An 18,083-nucleotide genomic window follows, 5' to 3' on the forward strand; every position below is an offset into this window, starting at 1 on the left:
GGTGAGCATATGTTAAATCCCCTCATTTAACAGTGAGAAATCAGACCCACAGAGGACAGCTAAATTAGCCATATGTAGTAAGTAGCACATCTAGAACTAATATCTAGGTCAATTCCTCTTTCCACTCTAGAATTGGTTTAATTAGTGTTTTTAATTTTTATAGAAAAGAGAAAAATTTTCATAAATTTAGTATCAGACAAAGCAAGATAATCTCAATGCCTCAGATGGCCGTTGGTTTATTTAAGGAACGTGCCATGTCCTCTATGAAAGGACTTTTCTCTTGATCAAACATCCTGTTTGGGCTCGGGTGAAGATAACCAAGAGGCAGAAAGCCAAAGATAATTTCCAGTCAACTACAGTTGTTCATACTTAGTAGAAGCCCTAAAGTAATACTAAATGAATCCTCCGTCCACACAATCCCTGGCAACGTATATACTGAATGGTAGGGTAGATATTTGTATAATTTGGTAATTTGCATAGGTTTGTTTTGTTTTAGGGTGTGTTGGAAAGAATTTCCACATTTACAAAGCTTTACATTTTATGAAATACATTTAAATATTAATTTTGAATTTAAAAGAAAAGATTAGGTATATTTCCCCCCCCCCCAAAACAATAAAAGAGGTTATTATCTCACTGCACAAAGTCTGCAGAGAGATCAGGCCTCAGGGCAGGTTGATTTAGCCACTCAGCGATGTCATCAAGTACCTGAGGTTCTTTCCATTTCTTCTCTATGCTCTTTTCAGTATTGGCTTCATCCTCAGGCAATCACATGGCTACAACAGCAGTTAGGTTCCGGAGAGGGAGTTATCGCACGACACACAGGGTCTCAAGGAAAAACATCGGGGTGGTCTGGAGGCAGAAGACCTCAGCAAGGGGAGTGCTTAGGCCGGGCTAGATGACAGAACTCAGGAACAGCCAGACAGAAGGCATGCAGAGGGCACCACATGGAGAAAGGGCGTGGAGTCTCCATGCCCTCTCTAGGGGTGCTGGTCTTCTCATATTTCCACCTGTTCCCCAACCCAAGAGCCAGATCAGATACATTTTTATGTCTTTGGCTTGATCTTTAGCAAGAACTGCTAGAAATTTCTAAAATAGAAACAACAGCACTTTGGTGCCATCTTGTGGCAAAATATAAAAAGGTAGGAGAAAAAGATCATCTACAGTAATTAACCCTTGAGGTTCTATGCATTTACAGAAAGAGGGAGGTGGGAAAGGTGTGTGTGTGTGCTGTTGACCCCTTCCCTCCTTAATAAGTTTTAAAATGAAAATAGTTATAATAAAATTCCTATTTTGCCAATATTTGCAAATTTTAAAAAATTTAAAAATTTTGTTTCCAACCATTCTTCTCATAAAATTATTTCTATGTTCATGATTCTATTTTGCTCTGGGGATACCACACTTTCTAGGTCTTAAATCTCAGTGGCTCCTTCTGCCTCTACTTATGGAAGCACCCACTCTATGGGAGATGGAGTGAGGATCGGTTTGTCATCTGGGAAGCAGCAGCATTTATGTCTTGGCTCGTCCCATATCCATCTAGGGAGTGAGCAGACTCTGCCAGTGCAGGATGGAAAGATGAGAGGAAAGATGAGGTCCAGACTAGGTGGGTCAGTCTGGCTAACTTGAGGAAGCATACTTGTTTCTCAAGATTAAGATGTGTGTACCTGCCCAGTCTCTAATAGAAAGGAAGCTCCATGAAACAAGGGCTTCATTTTGTTCTCTGTATCCTTGTCCCCTAGAACATGATTGGCACGTGGCAGACATTCAATAACATTTGTAGTATGGAAAATTAATAAAGGGGACATTTTGGTCCCCAATTGCCAACTCATTTGTTTTACTTCCTGCCATATTCAGAACCATAGTGGGGAAGAGAGATACTATTTATTGGGCTCTGTCAAAAATCTACCTCCCCAGATAGTCACAGGGGTGGCTTGCTGTTCACACCATTCAGGTTTCTCTTCAAATGTTATCTCCTCAGAGACCTTTCCTGTCCTCACTTGCTAAAATAGCATTCTTCCATTTTTTTTTTTCTCTCAACATTGTCTGCTATATGCTAGACACTGTTCTCACCTCTGGATATACAGTAGTGAACAAAACAAAGTCCTGCCTGCCCTCAAGTTATGATGTCAGGGAGAGAGGGAGCTGACAAAATAGACAAATACGTATCAGTGGAGGGTAAAGGAGATTCCAAGCAGAGGGAGCAGCGAGTGGAAAGGCTGCTCATGTTTGGAGACACACGAAGAGTGAAGACAGAGGAGTAAACAACATTTGTTGTCCTCCACAAATGGGACCCAGCATGTTAAATGGACTGAGGTAATAAAAGATTGATGAAGATACTATCCCTTTAGTATCTTGGTCCTCCCTGGACTATTTGTTTTAACATCAAGATCAGCTGGCAAACCGTTGCTTTTATATAGTTCCAGTGTAAGTTCTTGATCCACCTGTGGAATTGCAGAAAGTAAGCTAATTCAACAAGGTAGAACAATCACCGTGCTACGTGATAGCGGTACAAATGTAAAGACGCAGTTGTGATCCTTCTTGCTGTCAGGGGACTTAAATTCTAATGGGAGAAACAAAATTAAGTGCATAATATAAACAAGGTGTGGCTGTATTAACAGAGGATGAGGAACCTATCTTTAGATGGAGTGAACAGAAGCCTCAACAGAGGTGGTGGCTTCAGTGTACACCTGAGTGAGGAGCAGTAGCGAGTGGGAGAGCCAGAGGGAGAACCTTCCAGCAAAGGGTATTTGGTGTGGGGTACAGCAAGTGGAGCAGTGGGATGAGATGAGGCTTGAGAGGAAGTAGGGAATGGATTATGCAGAACCTTTTCAATAATGGCAAAATTTTTAGAGTCTGTCCCAAGCACAGTAAAGAGTTTTCAGGAGAGAGCAACACAATGGGTTCTGGCTGAATTTATGCTTCGTATCAGGCACATAGACACTAAGGAAGCCAGCACAAATCTTCACAGGGTGAAATACCGCAGGCCAAGGGCAAATTCTCTTCACATTCCACTTGGAGCAAGGGCTGGTGCACAAAGTCTCTCCTCAGTGCTAAATCTTCTCCTGCCACTGCCAACTCCTACAAAGTCCTTCAATTGAGAAAGATGCAGCCAGGTAACAACTGGCAAGCTTAAACTAAGGAAAAAGCGAAGTTCGGAGGGGCCAGTTAAGGCCAGGTGGCCATTTGGATATACGAGCTCAATAACAGCTGCATATGAGCCTAAGGAAGTGTTTCAAATACAGAAAACAAAGAACTCAGCATTCCCCTCACCCTCAAAGGTGAGGAATCTCATTCTCTTTTAGTCAAAACCACTTCGACACCTTTTTATCACACATGGGAGAAATCACATTTAATTTTGCTTCTGTACCTATTTTTGGTGGTGAAGCCACCAAAAAAAAGGATTCTCTTGCGTATTCGCTTTCTAGGGCTGCTGTAATAAAGTACTACAAACTATGTGGCTTAAATAAGAGAAATTTGTTCTCACAGTTCTGTAGACTAAAATCCAAGATCAACACGTCCACAGGTTTGTTTCCTTCTAAGGACTGTGAGGGAGAATCTGTTGATGCCTTTCTCCTTGCTTCTGGTGGTTTGCTGGCTTTTTTTGGTGTTCTTTGGTCTGTAGAAGCATCACCCCATTCATTTTCCCATGGTGTTCTCCCTGTGTGTTTGTATTCAAATTTCTCTCTTTTTTAATGAGAACACTCGCCATTTTGGATTAGGTTCCATCCTAATGACTTCACTTTAACTGAATTAACTCTGTAAAGACTCCATCTCTAAAAAAGGTCACATTCTGAGGTACCAGGGGTTAGGCTCCAAGGTATCTTTTTTGGGAGGCACACAATTCAGTCTATAACACCTTAAAATCCAAAGTCAAACTTGGATAGCATCTAAACTCTGGGCTTAAATCTAGGTCAAGTAAGAGATACCAGAAATAAAAATCTGCCCCTATTTCATGCTTTCAGATTCCATTTTTTGCCAAATAAAAAACAAAATTAAAGTTTGGGTTTTTGTTATCCTCTGATTAGAATTACTTTCCGTAACTGCCAAATAAGGGCCAAATAAGGGGAGCTTAGCAGCAGCCAATAGCTAAGTTTTCTTTTTATCATGTTGGTTTCAATTCTGGAGACTCTTAACAAATTAGAATTCATCCACACTTCCTTCCCTAGAGAAAACATTAAACACACACACACACACACACACACACACACACAATTTTTAAAGGACTAAATCCTGACTGTCCAAAATATACTTCTGTAATTGATAAGACTCAGGGGAGCTCTCACACATACCTTGTTGACATCAAGCACTGCCCTCTTTAAAAAAAATTAAAATTGAAGGAATACAATTTACAAATGGGTTCTGTATGAATTTACCTTTTGCTTACTATATAAAGTAAGTCTTAAAAATTCCAGCATGTAGAAGTTATCTGCCACCAAATATATAAAATGTACAAAAAACTGGGTCACCACTTCTTTAATTAAAATCAGAATGATTAACGATAGTGAATGTAACAAAACCAGAATGTAAAGATTCAGAGAATGGGTATTCCGGCTTACAAACATTTTGAAGAAACTGAGTGCTAACAATAAATGCTTTTTGTTGTACTCCTTGTGGCTTCGTACATTTTCATGCATTTAAAAAATTCATGATGAATCATGCGTTATATTTGTCTGACACCCATTCCAGCAATCCACTGTCTCTAGAGCTAGCTCATATCCTTCCTACAAATTGCTTTTCTGATTGAACAAATCACTTACTTGAACTTTGTATGATTTTCATTCTCAACGTGGCCTCAACCCTCTGACCCCAAAACACGACAAATTTTAGAATCTCATTAGTTTCTTTGATCCAGTGGACAGAAATCTGAAAATTCCTTGAGTCTTATTCCTTATAAAGTTTTCAAGCATAATTTATCTGTTTCCTAGGCATCAAAAATAAGAAGTTGCAATTTTAATTATGTGGCCACATGTCTTCCTTCAGCTAATAAGGTCCCTGAAGCTTTTACGTGCAAATAATAGCAAACAAAAGTAGCACTTACTATGCCAGGCACCTTTCTAAATAAGAGTTTTACGGATAATGACCTAACAATTACTAAGATCTTATTACACATGACAGATGAGAGTACCAAGGCATAGAGGAGTAACTTATGTAAGATTACATAGTAATGGTGGATCTAGGATTCACACTTAGGATAGTTGGCCTGCAGATGCTGTGCTGTCAATCACACGTCAAATTGCCTCTCCCAAAATAACACAAGAGAATTTTTTCTATAGTTATATTTTATGAAAGACAAAGCAAAATATAGGAATTCAAAGTTTCACTCCAGTAACCACCACAGATTGTGTTTTTACCTTATTTAAGTTATTTTATACAGAGTTTTCAGAAACACATTTATTGTGTAGTTATACCAATTTTTTTTCAAATCCAAATAAAAGAATATAATACAAGTTTATTTCAAATATATCTTAGAATCAGAATTAAGTTGGTAATAAATGAAGTCATCTACTGAAAAAGTGTTAAATCCATTGTGGGTATTTTTCTTTGCTTCACAGTCAGGAATTAAAGTAGAAGCATACTGTTTGATAATATTTTTAAAAACTATGTCCAGATACAAATTAGTTTGCAAGTTCTTGAAAATTAATGAACAAGCAATTTGGGTTTTTTCCACTATTTAACCATTACAGAACTGCAATAGCTGTTGAAGAAACACAATTAGTGAAATTTTGGACAATAAAAAGTGTAAAACCAGATTGTTAGGAGAGACAACAAAATGTAAGTTAGAAAAGTCATAAACATACATTTATTCAGGAAATACAATACCAGAGTCCTTGATATTTCAGTGATCATTCCACATTATAAAATATTCACAACATGTATTCTTTTAAGTCTACACCAAGTCATGCTAACATTCTTTTCAGATAAGCCATAGCCATTTCTTCTACTAAATGCTATAATATCCATTTTAATTGTAAACAAAGTACTTGAGCCAAACTACTTAAGTACTTGAACAAAATAACTAAAAAATTTAGTAGAGGAAGACAATGATTTTAAAAACACATCTGAATTCTCAACCTCCAAAGAACTAGGCCATTATAATCTAGTATACTAATGGATAAAGTGGCCATATTAAAACAGCACATAATAACCAATGACAGTATTTCTCATCTGCAGTTTTTAAACATGCTTTCTCAACCAATACACATTCATTTCTGTAAGTTTTAAATGCAAAGGGGGCAGAAAGATGACAGACATTAAAATCTTACATTTAAACTACTAGCAGATTAAAAAAAAAAAAAAAAGATAAAAGGTAAACTATAATCACTTCCCAAATAATGAATGCCAAGTACCTTTTATTCCTAAAGAAATTACTAAAAAAGATAACCGATTATTATATTTGCCACTACTTAACAGTCAGTAGCTGTAAATTCTTTCTATTCTGATACTTCCAAATATATTATGCACTTAACTGTGTTTTTCCCATTAGAATTTAAGTTCACGACAGCAGTGTGATTAGAGCATTTTATAAAGGGGAAAACAAGTGGTTCTCTACCCAGATGTCCTTTAGAACCAACTGGAAAGCTTTAAAAAAATAAGTATCTGGCCCCACCCTCAGAGATTCTCATCTAACTTGATACAGAATGGGACTCATATACCAATAGTTTTTAAAGCTCTGCAGGGGTTCTAACGTGCGGCTAAGGCTGAGAATCACTGACTCAACCCATTTTGAAATACCAAGAAAATAAATGGAAATTGAGTAGTTTATAATTTACAAATCAAACACCTATTATATACTTACTATGTGCCTAGTTATGTTCATGAGTCATACATTTATTTATAAGATGACAACTCCCTTCATCTCCTCACTATATATGAGACCAGTACTGTACATCTCTGCCACCAAATGACCAAATTTTTCTATGGTCGAGATTTAAAATTCTGGGATACACTCTGAAAACTGCATTAACGAAAACAAACTACTGCTACTCATGCTCAACAGTAGCAAGCAAACTACTGTATTTGGCTCCTTTAAGCTATCCTTATTTTAAGAATTATAAATAAGTGCCAACCCACACAAAGAACAGATTGTGGATTACTGTAGAAGAGAAAAAAAATAGCTTACTCAACTTACTAAGTTTCAACACCAAAAAAGACTGAACTTGGCTGAAAGTTCTGAAACAGCGGAGATACTGAACCAGGAAGCTATAATTTATAATGAAATGTTGACACGCCCTTGCAAGCTACTACAGCTGTAGCTATACTAAAAATAAGATTTCGTCAGGATTTATTTACCCTGTAATGCAAGAATACAAGCATAATAATATTACTGTTTTTATATGCACCAATATCTCTCTTTAATATGTAAAGCTCTACAACAAATACCTCTAATAACTTTACAATTAAATTAAAATAAATTCATAATTCTACTCTACTTTGGTCTCAACATTTTAAAAACATCAATTAATTTTGAAAATACACAATTTAACAACATGATCCTACCAATACAAGCACGTTTTGTAATGGACTAAAGACACATTCGACCATGCAATCCAGTGTTCAATACCTAAATGATAAATAACAATGTTGATTGACTTTTATTCTGAAAATCATTGAAAACTGGAATAATCTTGTAAGACTCACAGTGCTCACAAACATGCAGGAAAAGGTATACATTTCTATTCTTCCTGAAGGAATGTTACAAAATGCCCACTTTTTACACAGGGTCAGTAATTAGGCTAAATTCCTTATATATTTCAACCCATTATCTTCTTTTTAGCATCTGTCACATAAAATTCTTAAAAATTGTACAAATCTTCCTGTAAATTGTGACTGAAAATGAACCTCAACTCTTAATTTCCACCTTTAAAAAGACCTCAGTCATAGTCCTACACTAGTAGCTGCCTTTCAGTAAGAGTGACATCCAGTGGACGAATGAAAGTATCTCTCAGAATTCCCATCATTTCAAAGATCACATCTCTAAATTCAACCATTTCAATATGAATGAGTTCCTACTCATTATGACTAAGAGCCTGCAGATTCTTATGAATATATCGCCTCATAATTTCTCTATATTTTAAGTATATCCTTCTATCTTCTTCCTATCTAAAATCAACTCTTTAAGGTGAGCTAGTAAAGAGTGTGTAACTCTTGAGGCTAGTGAGGTTAAAGGTATTACTTTTTCATCTTTGCTTCTGCTACTTCCCAACACAATCTAACTGGCTCATCCCTAGGAATGGAAAAACCAAAATATAAGAAATATATTTAAATAAGAATGAATAGTATTAAAAAAATTTGCAAAAAAATGAAACCTGAACCTGTTTTTGCATTTGTAATTTATGATATATTGTTGAACATAAAAAGATGTGATCAGTAATGCCAACAATCAAATCACATCCTCTTGCCTCACTGCTCAAATATTATGAAAGAATATATATTTTAGCAATGATTGTTTCAGTGTTTAAAAACTTTTATAAATCAGTATAAATGAATATTCATTATACATTATGTTTAAATAAAAGTAAAAAATTTCCACTGTTGAGTTATGATTTACCATTGATTATATATATTATGCATGTGTTCAAAGTACAAAATGCAGCAGTGGTGTTAACACTGATAGTGTAATGAACTGCTGTAGCTGAGACTGTTATGTTTAATTTCTTGGAAAACCGTAAAGAAATTTTACAGGTTAAAAAAAATAGAGTAAGCAAAAAAAGAATTGGAGAATTGTTATTTTTAAATAAGCAGCCAAATGAAGAAAACTTTTTTTTCTAAAAAAAGATTGAGAATGTAAAAGTACATTTTAATATTAAAAAAGCAGTTTTAAAAATCTATAACAACTTTATGACAAAATCTGCATTTGAAAAAGGCCTGTAAAAACAGCAGGACAGAATTGCCCTCATCACCTTTCACTTTTTCTTGTCAGAAAAAAGTGTATGCATCTCTGGAACCATAAACGATGTTAAAATAGGTGTTTATAAAATGGCAAGGAGGATCTCATGGGAAGTTTCTGTTTGTTTTTTACAATCGTTGGCACTGCGGCCATCAGTAGGTCACAAGTAAAACTTTTCTAGCTAAAAGCAAAATGGAATATAAAGTTCTGAATTGCATTAGGTCTGTTGCCTGCGTTTTGCTGACCTCATTTTTTCAAAGCGCGACTCCATCTCTTCGAGGACCTTGGGTGTGTACCGTACTACTAACTTAACCTTTCCTTGAGCTGCTTTCAGCAGTTCCACAGCTTTTTCGTGATGTTCTCCTTCAACACTCTGGGGAAAAACAGACATACACACAATTAGTATCCAGGTTTTGTAAGCAGCTCAAAATGCAAAAATGTTTAAAAAACATAAAAGTAAAAAGAATTTTAATGTTGTATCATCACAACACTATAAGCCTACAAAATAACCTGGTTCTATCATTTTAATCGGTGTGAAATCCTCTGCCAAATCAAATCCAGCAACTGGGTTTTAAGTTCCAAATAATTGTTCCCGATACCAATATATATGCCCTATTACCTCACTAGGTCCCAAGTAAATTAAGCAGCTGGCATTCTGTACGAAAATGAGGGCGGACTTCTCTAATTTAATGTACTGCCGTAACTACTAAAGAGCTTAATTACTTCATAAAAATCACACTAAGCGTTGCTAATTTACATTGGAAAAGAAGCAAAACACACTTAAAGTGCTTTAAAAAGTATCACTGTACTAAATAGTACTGCCCAGGATTCCCTCAAGGGATTTCTAAACTACAAAGCGGCTTTGGTTTTCCCCTCAACATCTTTGGTTTCTGTAACTCAAATATACCCCCATGTGGTTACAATGCATTACTACAAGTAGAAATAAAATTCATCCATACCACTCCATTAACAGAAAGAAGTTGATCTCCTCGCTTGAGACCCCCATGTCTATCAGCAATTCCACCTGGAATTATTCGAGAGATATAGATTGGAGAGTTTTGTTCTTTGCCTCCCATAATATTGAATCCAAGGCCTTCTTCTGTTTTTGGTAGTTCAACAACTCGAGGATGGGAATGTCCTTCGCTGGCAGCAAATGCAGCGACAGTAGCCTCGAAAAGAATTTCACATAGTTACAAATATGATCTTTGTTTGCTTCAGTTCTTTTGTCTCTTTTTTAAAACTACTTTTGAGGTACACGCTTTTGATGTTTGAATGCTCACAAGTTCACTGGCAGTTTGAAAGAGAAGGTAAGCTGAGTGGATGGGGTGATGATGACCAGAAAGCATACCCTGGGCCTACGCAGGAGGTGTTAAGACTGTCCAGGCCACTCAGTCCACCCAGCACCCAGAACTTCTCTGCAGCAACTGGCGTGCGGGCTTGCTTGGCAGATGAACACTGGTGCATGTTACAGAGAAAACCCCTTCCCTGGCATGCCAGCAGCCCTGGGCTTTGGGCTGGATAACCTGGCTCCTTTAGGAGTCTGTGCAAGGCACAACCTATCTACATAATAACCTGTAAGGAGGTAGGTGTCCTTTTATGCAATCATTTGGGCTGCTGTTACTATCTGTACTATATACTAAATAACTAATTAAAGAAATAATTCAATATTGAGAAAAAGAAGGATACATATAACGAACGTGAACTTTTTTTGTTGCTTTAGTCAACTACCCAGTTACTCCTAAAACCCCACAGAAGATGAAAACAGAGTCACATCACATCTTCTTTAAAACTTTCAAATTTAGACTAACCTACACTAATTCTAACACAAAGTTGAGATTTTTGGTTTCTTTCTGCTTTTAAAAGCAGGTAATTAAGTAATCTGGTACCATTTTTTGTAAATAGATCAAGGTGCATGAGCAAAAATGGGAAGGGGCAGAGGAAGGAAATCAAGATTTGTTGAATACCATTAGGTTCCAAGCTCTGAAAGAAGCCCCATTTTACAAATAGAACTAAGGCTCAGAAATTCAGGAAGTCGTGAGGTCATGTAACTCTAGAATTTAAAGCCAAGTTTCCATGTCTTTTTTATACTCTTCTAAACTATACTCACATGTTTAAGTGTTTACATTCAACAGAGAATCCAGTATTTTCTTTTATGGATCAGTAATTATCACGGCAAAATTACCTACTAATGACTAATTTAGTATAAGTCACTTACTGCTGATACTAGTTTATTCAAACAAGATATGATGGACACCGAGGTCAATTCTGGAAATATCGGAGGAAACCACTGGTGCAGAAAAGCACATAAAACTTGCCATATGCAGCTCTGAAGAGCTAACCTATTAGTGACATTACCCCTATATTTGCAGAGTTCAGGCAAAGGAGAAAAGCAAAGAGCAACCTAGGGGAGTACCCAGTTCTACCATTTACTATTTGTGTGATTTGAGAAAAATAACCTAATATAATGCTTCCTCACCAATAAAGTCAGGATAATATATACCTCAGAATTTTTTTGAAAATTTACATGATATATGCATATCATATATAACAAATATGTATTACATGTATATTTTTTTAATATTTATTCATTTTCAGAGACAGAGACATGCGGGAGGGGCAGAGAGCAAAGAAGACAGAGAATTCCAAGCAGGCTCCTGTCAGAGCAGAGCCTAAGGTGGACACGAACTCATGAACTATGATATCATGACCTGAGTCAAAACCAAGAGTTGGACGCTTAATTGACTGAGCCACCCAGGCGCACCAACAGGTATATTATTATTTGTGTGCAAGTGTGGTTTTTTTTTTAACTTTTTTAGCATTTATTTATTATTGAGAGACAGAGCATGAACAGGGGAGGGGCAGAGAGGGAGGGAGACACAGAATCTGAAGCAGGCTCCAGGCTCTGAGCTGTCAGCACAGAGCCCGACACGGGGCTTGAACTCACAAACTGCGAGATCATGACCTGAGCCGAAGTCGGACATTTAACCAACAGAGCCACCCAGGCGCCCCTGCAAGTGTATTTTTAATGCATTATCTAAACTGCATGATAAAATATCTCCTGTAAAGCCAATAAAAAATGTCTTGTCTTAGTACTTGAGAAGTTTAGTGTGGCTCAAAAAATACTACATGTTAGTTTTCAAAATTAGCCTATCAAATATCTAGTAACTACACATTTTAAACCTTTCACTTATGTTTTTTTATTTTATTTTTGAGAGAGCGAGTGAGAGTACGGGCACACACGAGTGGGGAAGGCACAGAGAGAGGGAGACAGAATCGGACACTTAACTGACTGAGCCACCCAGGTGCCCCTAAACCTCTCATTTATAATGAAGTCTCTTTTAGTAAATGGAAAAAACAACAACAACAACTACCTTTGCAGTTGCATTAGCTCTCACTTCAGGACTGCTACTGATGTCCACAGTCTCATAGACATGTTCATATACCTGTGAAACCCAAAGTTATCATCATGATTTAAAATCTCAGAATATACCACGTTTGAGTTCTAAGTCAAGTTAAGGAGTGTGTTAAAGTTTTAGGCAAAGTTATGCATCCCGGTAAAATATTATTATTATTAATATATTTTTTTAATGTTTATTTTTGAGAGAGGGAGTGAGGTGAGTGAGAGACAGACAGATAGACACTGAGTGCGAGCAGGGGAAGGGCAGAGAGAGAGGAAGACACAGAATCTGAAGCAGGCTGCAGCCTCTGAGCTGTCAGTACAGAGCCAATGCGGGGCTCAAACTCATAAGCCATGAGATCATGACCTGAGCTGAAGTCAGACGTATAACCAACTGAGCCACTCAGGCATCCAGTAAAATGTTTTTCTACTCAAAATCCCCACAAATGAAGAGGTACAAAATTTCAGTTATAAAATAAGTCACAGACATGAAAAGTATAGCATAGGGCATATAGTCTTAGTATTGTAACAACATGTTTGATGACAGATGGTGACTACACTTATTGTGGTGAGCACTGAATAATAAATAGAACTGGTGGATAATATGCTGTACACCTGAAACTAATATAACATTGTATGTTATACTTAACATATATGCTTTTTTTTAATATACTTAACAATATACTTTTTTCAAGAGAGAGAGAGATAGGGTCTAATTTTTTTTTTCTCCTTTTTTTAAATAAGATCAAAGGATTTTTAAATTTATTTATTTATTTTGAAAGAAAGAAAGTGTAAGCAGGGGAGGGGCAGAGAGAGAGTGAGAGAGAATCCCAAGCAGGCTCCATGCTGTCAGCACAGAGCCCAACGTGGGGCTCGAATTCACAAACCATGAGATCATGACCTGAGCTGAAATCACGAGTTGGATGCATAACCAACTGAGCCACCCAGGTGCCCCAGTTCTAGTATTTTTCTAAAGTTTGTTTTCTTAAAAACTTCTAAACCCAAATTTCAGAGTACTATCTTACCTAATTAACTCACGTTTTTAGTAAATTTAATCCCATTCACTCACCTCTCTTACAGCATTGCAGAATTCACTTTGAAGGACTCTTTGTAAAGCCTGAAGTTTCTGTGGTGGGACCTCTCCACTCCTTTGCAGTTTTTCCAACAATTCAATCGCTCTACAAATATCTAGAATTAAACACACACACATATTTTCTCTGAATATTCTCTAAATGCCTTGTAACAGGATTCAATCCTCAAGGATTAACTAGAAATATGTAGAATATGGAGGGGAAAAATGTGTAAGAGTGTGAGCTTGTGTGTGTGTTGGGGGTGGGGGTTACATGAATACACATATGAGAGAGGGAATGTAAAATCTGAGAATGCTTTTATGTAGATTAGGATCAAATATTAATGCACACATGCAAGATCTGGAAAATAGTATCTTTGAGAGACAGGAAAACTGAATATAAAATTCTAAATGTCACAGGAAAAGATGGGTTCAAATGTGATAGACACGTGAACACTGTACTGCTTCAAAAAGCAGACAGTTCTATCTGAAAGTAGTTAGTCAAAAAAAGTTACCTATCATGATTAGTAATCAAAGCTTTGAGTAGTACAAAACACTGTGTGCTAGTGAAATCCTTTTATATTTTCCAAAGAAAATCACAATTTATAAGTAGATATGAACTTTCAATAACAGATGCACTTAGTGGCAGGGACACAGTAACAATGGTATAAAGGAATAAATTAACTGTGGCCTCTTTTCAACTCAGGATCATTAACACACTGTTTTAATTAAGACAAGTTCAACCAAATACATACACTTACAAAACAGAAAAATAAAAATTTTTGCCAATCTGGTCTCAATATTAGCTGTGTGATCTTGGGCATGTTACTTAATGTGCATGGCTCAGTTTCTCCACTGTAAAATGGAAGTAACAGTACCTTCCTTATAAGAATCACTTTACAACTAAACCAAAAAAAGCACGGAAAAGGGTCTGGTATGTAGCAAGCATAAATATTATGTTCCCTTGGCACCAATTAATCCTAAGAAATCTTAAGAGGTGGTACATGTTTGCACAAATATATTAGGCATATTGGGAAATGTATTTTATGAATTAAGATATTTTGTAAGATTCCGAGTCATGTTAAAACACTGTAATTTTCTGTATTTTGACTTTTTTTTCTTAACTGTTTTTGTACCCCAGAGGGCTACAGTACCTATTATTTTATTATTCTTTGCCTCCTTTTAAAATGGAAGAAGTTCTGAACTTTATATTATACCACAAGTCTGGAACTTTTTCTTTATAGAACTAATATGGCCTTCTTTGTGTATAATACTACAAAACTAGCAATAAATATAGTGAAGAAAGAAGTAGATTTTTCAACTTCAGATCATAAAAGCTTAAACTGATATTAATCAAATGCAATGGAATCAGACTTTCCCCCTTCTGATTATTGCACCACTAGAATGAATGACTGATGAATGGGAGCTTTTGGTTCATTGATTATTTTGACTTACAAAGTTACAATATGTAAGCTATATAAATATTCCCAATTAACAAAAAATTGAAACGAAATGAAAAAAACTCTTTACTGAACCTAAACTGTACCTAACATGTGCTCAAAGCTATTCCACTGAATCATATTTGGATGATTTAGAAAACATTCATGATCTTGATCATATGCACTAATTTTAAATTGTAGGGTTATTGGAAGTGTTTGTTAATAGAATTTGCTAAAGAGAATCCTAAATAAGAAACAGGTGATGTAATCTTTCTTATCCAGCTAAATGGCAACCTCTACTAATTCATCCTACTAAGTTGCTGAGCATTCTACTGTGGAACTGTAAAGAACTCTGAAAAAGCAAAAAAAGCAATGACTACCAAACCTAAATGCCAGAGGTGAAGTTTCACATTTTGTGCTGCACTTAAAAACACAAAAGACCGCCAACATGTTAGAATCCTACGACTGGCTTTAAAAAAAAAAAAAAAAAAAAAAAAAAAACAAAAAACACCTACTCCTGTTAACAACGAACAGATTTGTTCCCATCTACAAAGCACAGTGCCATTGTGCTCAGGAGGGAGATGTCACAGTCTTAAGCCTAACTTAGTAATTCTTCCCAGAGTAGCTACTCCTCTGTCAAAAATGATGCTTTAATTAATGGTCTGGTGGGCTGGAGGGAAGCAATGTCATTTATAAAGAGGCTTACAAATAGTGAACACCATCAGGAAAAAATAATGTTAAGTGAGCATTTATTTGTGTGACAGTATGAGGAAAGAGGTTTCTCTAAATACAATAATTCCAAAAATATATTTCCTTTTTGGAGCGGAAGTTACTTAATATTCAGGCTGTAACCGCAAGAGTTAATACTCGGAAGATATCTACAATCTCCACCCTATATTTTGTTTACCACCAGCACTCAAAATGTTGTTTGTTTTTGACTTACCAATGACATCTAATACTGATGTGTCAAAAGCATGCTTGCAATTGCCTTGAAATAAAGGTTTTGGGAAGTGAAGGGTGGAATGCTGAAACTCTGTAACAGGACCCTGACAGGAGCACAGTCATATATTTTCACTGGCTCTTCGGTATCTAATTACTCAGCAGAACAGATTTTACTTTCCTTGACAGTCTGCTCTAAAAAGCAAGCAACCAGCCACAGTTAGCAGTTGTAAGGTTTGTAAAGATGGAATAAGACTATACTTTCAAGTATTTTACAACCTACCGCTCACTATTCCAAATAGTTATATAACATTCTTCCGAGGACCAAATCAGTAGGATGGTATTTAAAGCACCTTCTCGGTACCTGGGAGGGGCACCAAAGCCAGGAAACAGCCCAAAACAAACACAAGTGAGGTTGTGGTTAAAGTAATGACGGAGTTTGTGCATAAATAAGGACGACTCTATGGTGAATGCGCTGTGTGTCCGGGATGTCTGCAATGTGGGGGGGGTGAGAGCGGGGACACCGGATTTGTGCGCGCGTAAGTAAGGGCAGTGCATGTAGTCTCTCCGAACTGGGCGTGTGATGTTTGCTTCTGGGGTTGACATGTCTCAGGCCGCCGGGTCTGCCGTGCGCACCTAGGGAGCGCGTCTGCGGCGTGTGTCTACGAAGACGGACAGCTGGTATTTAACTGTGCTGTGCCCCGGCACAGTCCATGTGAAGAGAGCAGGGGTCTGAGTATCAGTCAGGGGACCGCAAGCGCCCTCCCAGGGGCCAGGAGCAGCGACTTTGGCGCGAGGGGCACCTGGATCCGGATCTCGGAGCCTGGGTCGCCCCTCCTCCCCTCCGGCCACACGGCACTCCTCCACCCCCTCCGCCCACCTCGGTCCCGGCTTCGGCCGCACTCACCCCTCTCCAGCCGCACAGGTTCCCCCAGCGCCGCCATCTTCTCCCTTTGCCTGCAGACCCACAGGAAATGACGACAGAGGGCTGCGGTGGAGGGGCGGGGCTTAGCAGGAGCTGGCAGGGAAACGGCCTGCCAGTATCGCGAGAGTAGGACCTGTGGCTTAGAGAGTGGTGGAGGCTACCTGGGCTCTATGCCCTCAAGGTTAGTCTTACGCAGCGTCTTCCGCGGTCCCGAGGGTAGCGAATGCCCCGGCTTCGGAAGGTGGAAAAAGCGCCTTTCCCGATTCTTGCTCCCTGCGTCAGATTCAAGCCTTGTCCCACTCGCTTAGAACCCTTGGCTCCAAGTGAAAGTCTGGATTTTTCTCCGGGCTTGACCATTAATGATTCTGAGTCTGGAATGCTCCCTTAACCCCTTTCGTCCTCAGTTTCCCTATCTGTGCGATGACGGGTCCTATCTCCGAGGTCTTTTCCACTCTTAAGTTCTGGGATTCTGTGACAAATAGGTAACGGAATACAGTCTCTTTTTGTGGCGGCATCGTTTTAACTTTAAAAATCAAGGCACGAGCCTCCCCTGCCAATCTGTTTGAGAGTTAAGGATGGAAAGTACAAAAAACATGAAACACCTGGGTAAGCAAGAGAACAAGGAACAATTGCACCACAGAGAACAATTTTAAAAAGATGATCCAAAATCTTATGTAAATGAGATATGAAGCAAATTTGCTTAATGCATTACAGATTTCTTAGGGCCACTTCTGAAAATTAATGAACCAAGAAAAATTTTAGTACTTAATTTAAATGGAATATTAATTTGTCCAGTATATAGATTCCACTGACATTCATTCAAGCACTAGTCTCTGCTGATACTGTGTTAGATGGTTTCGTATACAGTTTAAACACCTCATGATAGGAACGTTTTAACTTCCTGATTGTCCTCAGCCCACTCTTTCCACTCTAGTATTTTTTCTAAGCCATCATGAATGTCATGATTATACTTTTTCCCCCTTGAACCCTGATTTCATTAGCAAAAGTTTCTGTTTAGAAACTTTCAATTGTTTCTCCCCCACCATTTCCTATTTCTAAAGGCTTGCATACTCTGACCCTTAAGTTACCCATTTAACTTCATTTCTCATTATTCCTCAAGTGCAACCACCTCTCTAGTTGAGGTGATATATTCAAAACCATGTTTATTCTTGCTTCCAAGTCTTCATTCATGTTGTTCTCATGTGGAATATCCTTGTTCATCTCCTCCAATTCTTCAAACCATATACACCTTCAAATTGAACCCATCCCCAGGTCTGCTAAAGAAGTGCCACTTCTAAGCTTCCCTTTTTTTTTTTGTTTTTGTTTTTGTTTTTGTTTTTTGAGAGACAGAGAGCAAGCAGGGGAGGGACAGAGAGAGAGGGAGACCCAGAATCGGAAGCAGGCTCCAGGCTCTGAACTGTCAGCACAGA

The 18,083-nt window shown here is 37.7% G+C and overlaps 1 protein-coding gene across 1 annotated transcript; it reads right to left on the minus strand.

Annotated features, from left to right (window-relative positions):
• Positions 1-5,373: 5,373 nt before the first annotated feature.
• Positions 5,374-16,701, minus strand: LIN7C (lin-7 homolog C, crumbs cell polarity complex component). The gene is made up of 5 exons (XM_030331532.2): positions 16,636-16,701; positions 13,351-13,469; positions 12,256-12,327; positions 9,844-10,053; positions 5,374-9,257 (listed from the first exon to the last, which is right to left on the minus strand). Exons 1-5 carry the CDS (start codon positions 16,670-16,672, stop codon positions 9,102-9,104), a joined length of 594 nt encoding a protein of 197 aa, XP_030187392.1. The 5' UTR covers positions 16,673-16,701; the 3' UTR covers positions 5,374-9,101.
• Positions 16,702-18,083: the final 1,382 nt, after the last annotated feature.

This window comes from Lynx canadensis, chromosome D1, assembly GCF_007474595.2.
Source record: "Lynx canadensis isolate LIC74 chromosome D1, mLynCan4.pri.v2, whole genome shotgun sequence".
NCBI classification, from domain to species: domain Eukaryota; kingdom Metazoa; phylum Chordata; class Mammalia; order Carnivora; family Felidae; genus Lynx; species Lynx canadensis.

Excerpts from the sequence above, each read along its gene's own strand:
- LIN7C (XM_030331532.2), bottom strand. The coding sequence starts at position 16,672 with ATGGCGGCGCTGGGGGAACCTGTGCGGCTGGAGAGGG. Across the intron at positions 10,054-12,255 it reads GAGCTAATGCAACTGCAAAG|GCTACTGTCGCTGCATTTGC; the intron begins GTAGTTGTTGTT and ends ATTCTTTTCGAG. Across the intron at positions 9,258-9,843 it reads TTCTTTCTGTTAATGGAGTG|AGTGTTGAAGGAGAACATCA; the intron begins GTATGGATGAAT and ends GTTTTTCCCCAG.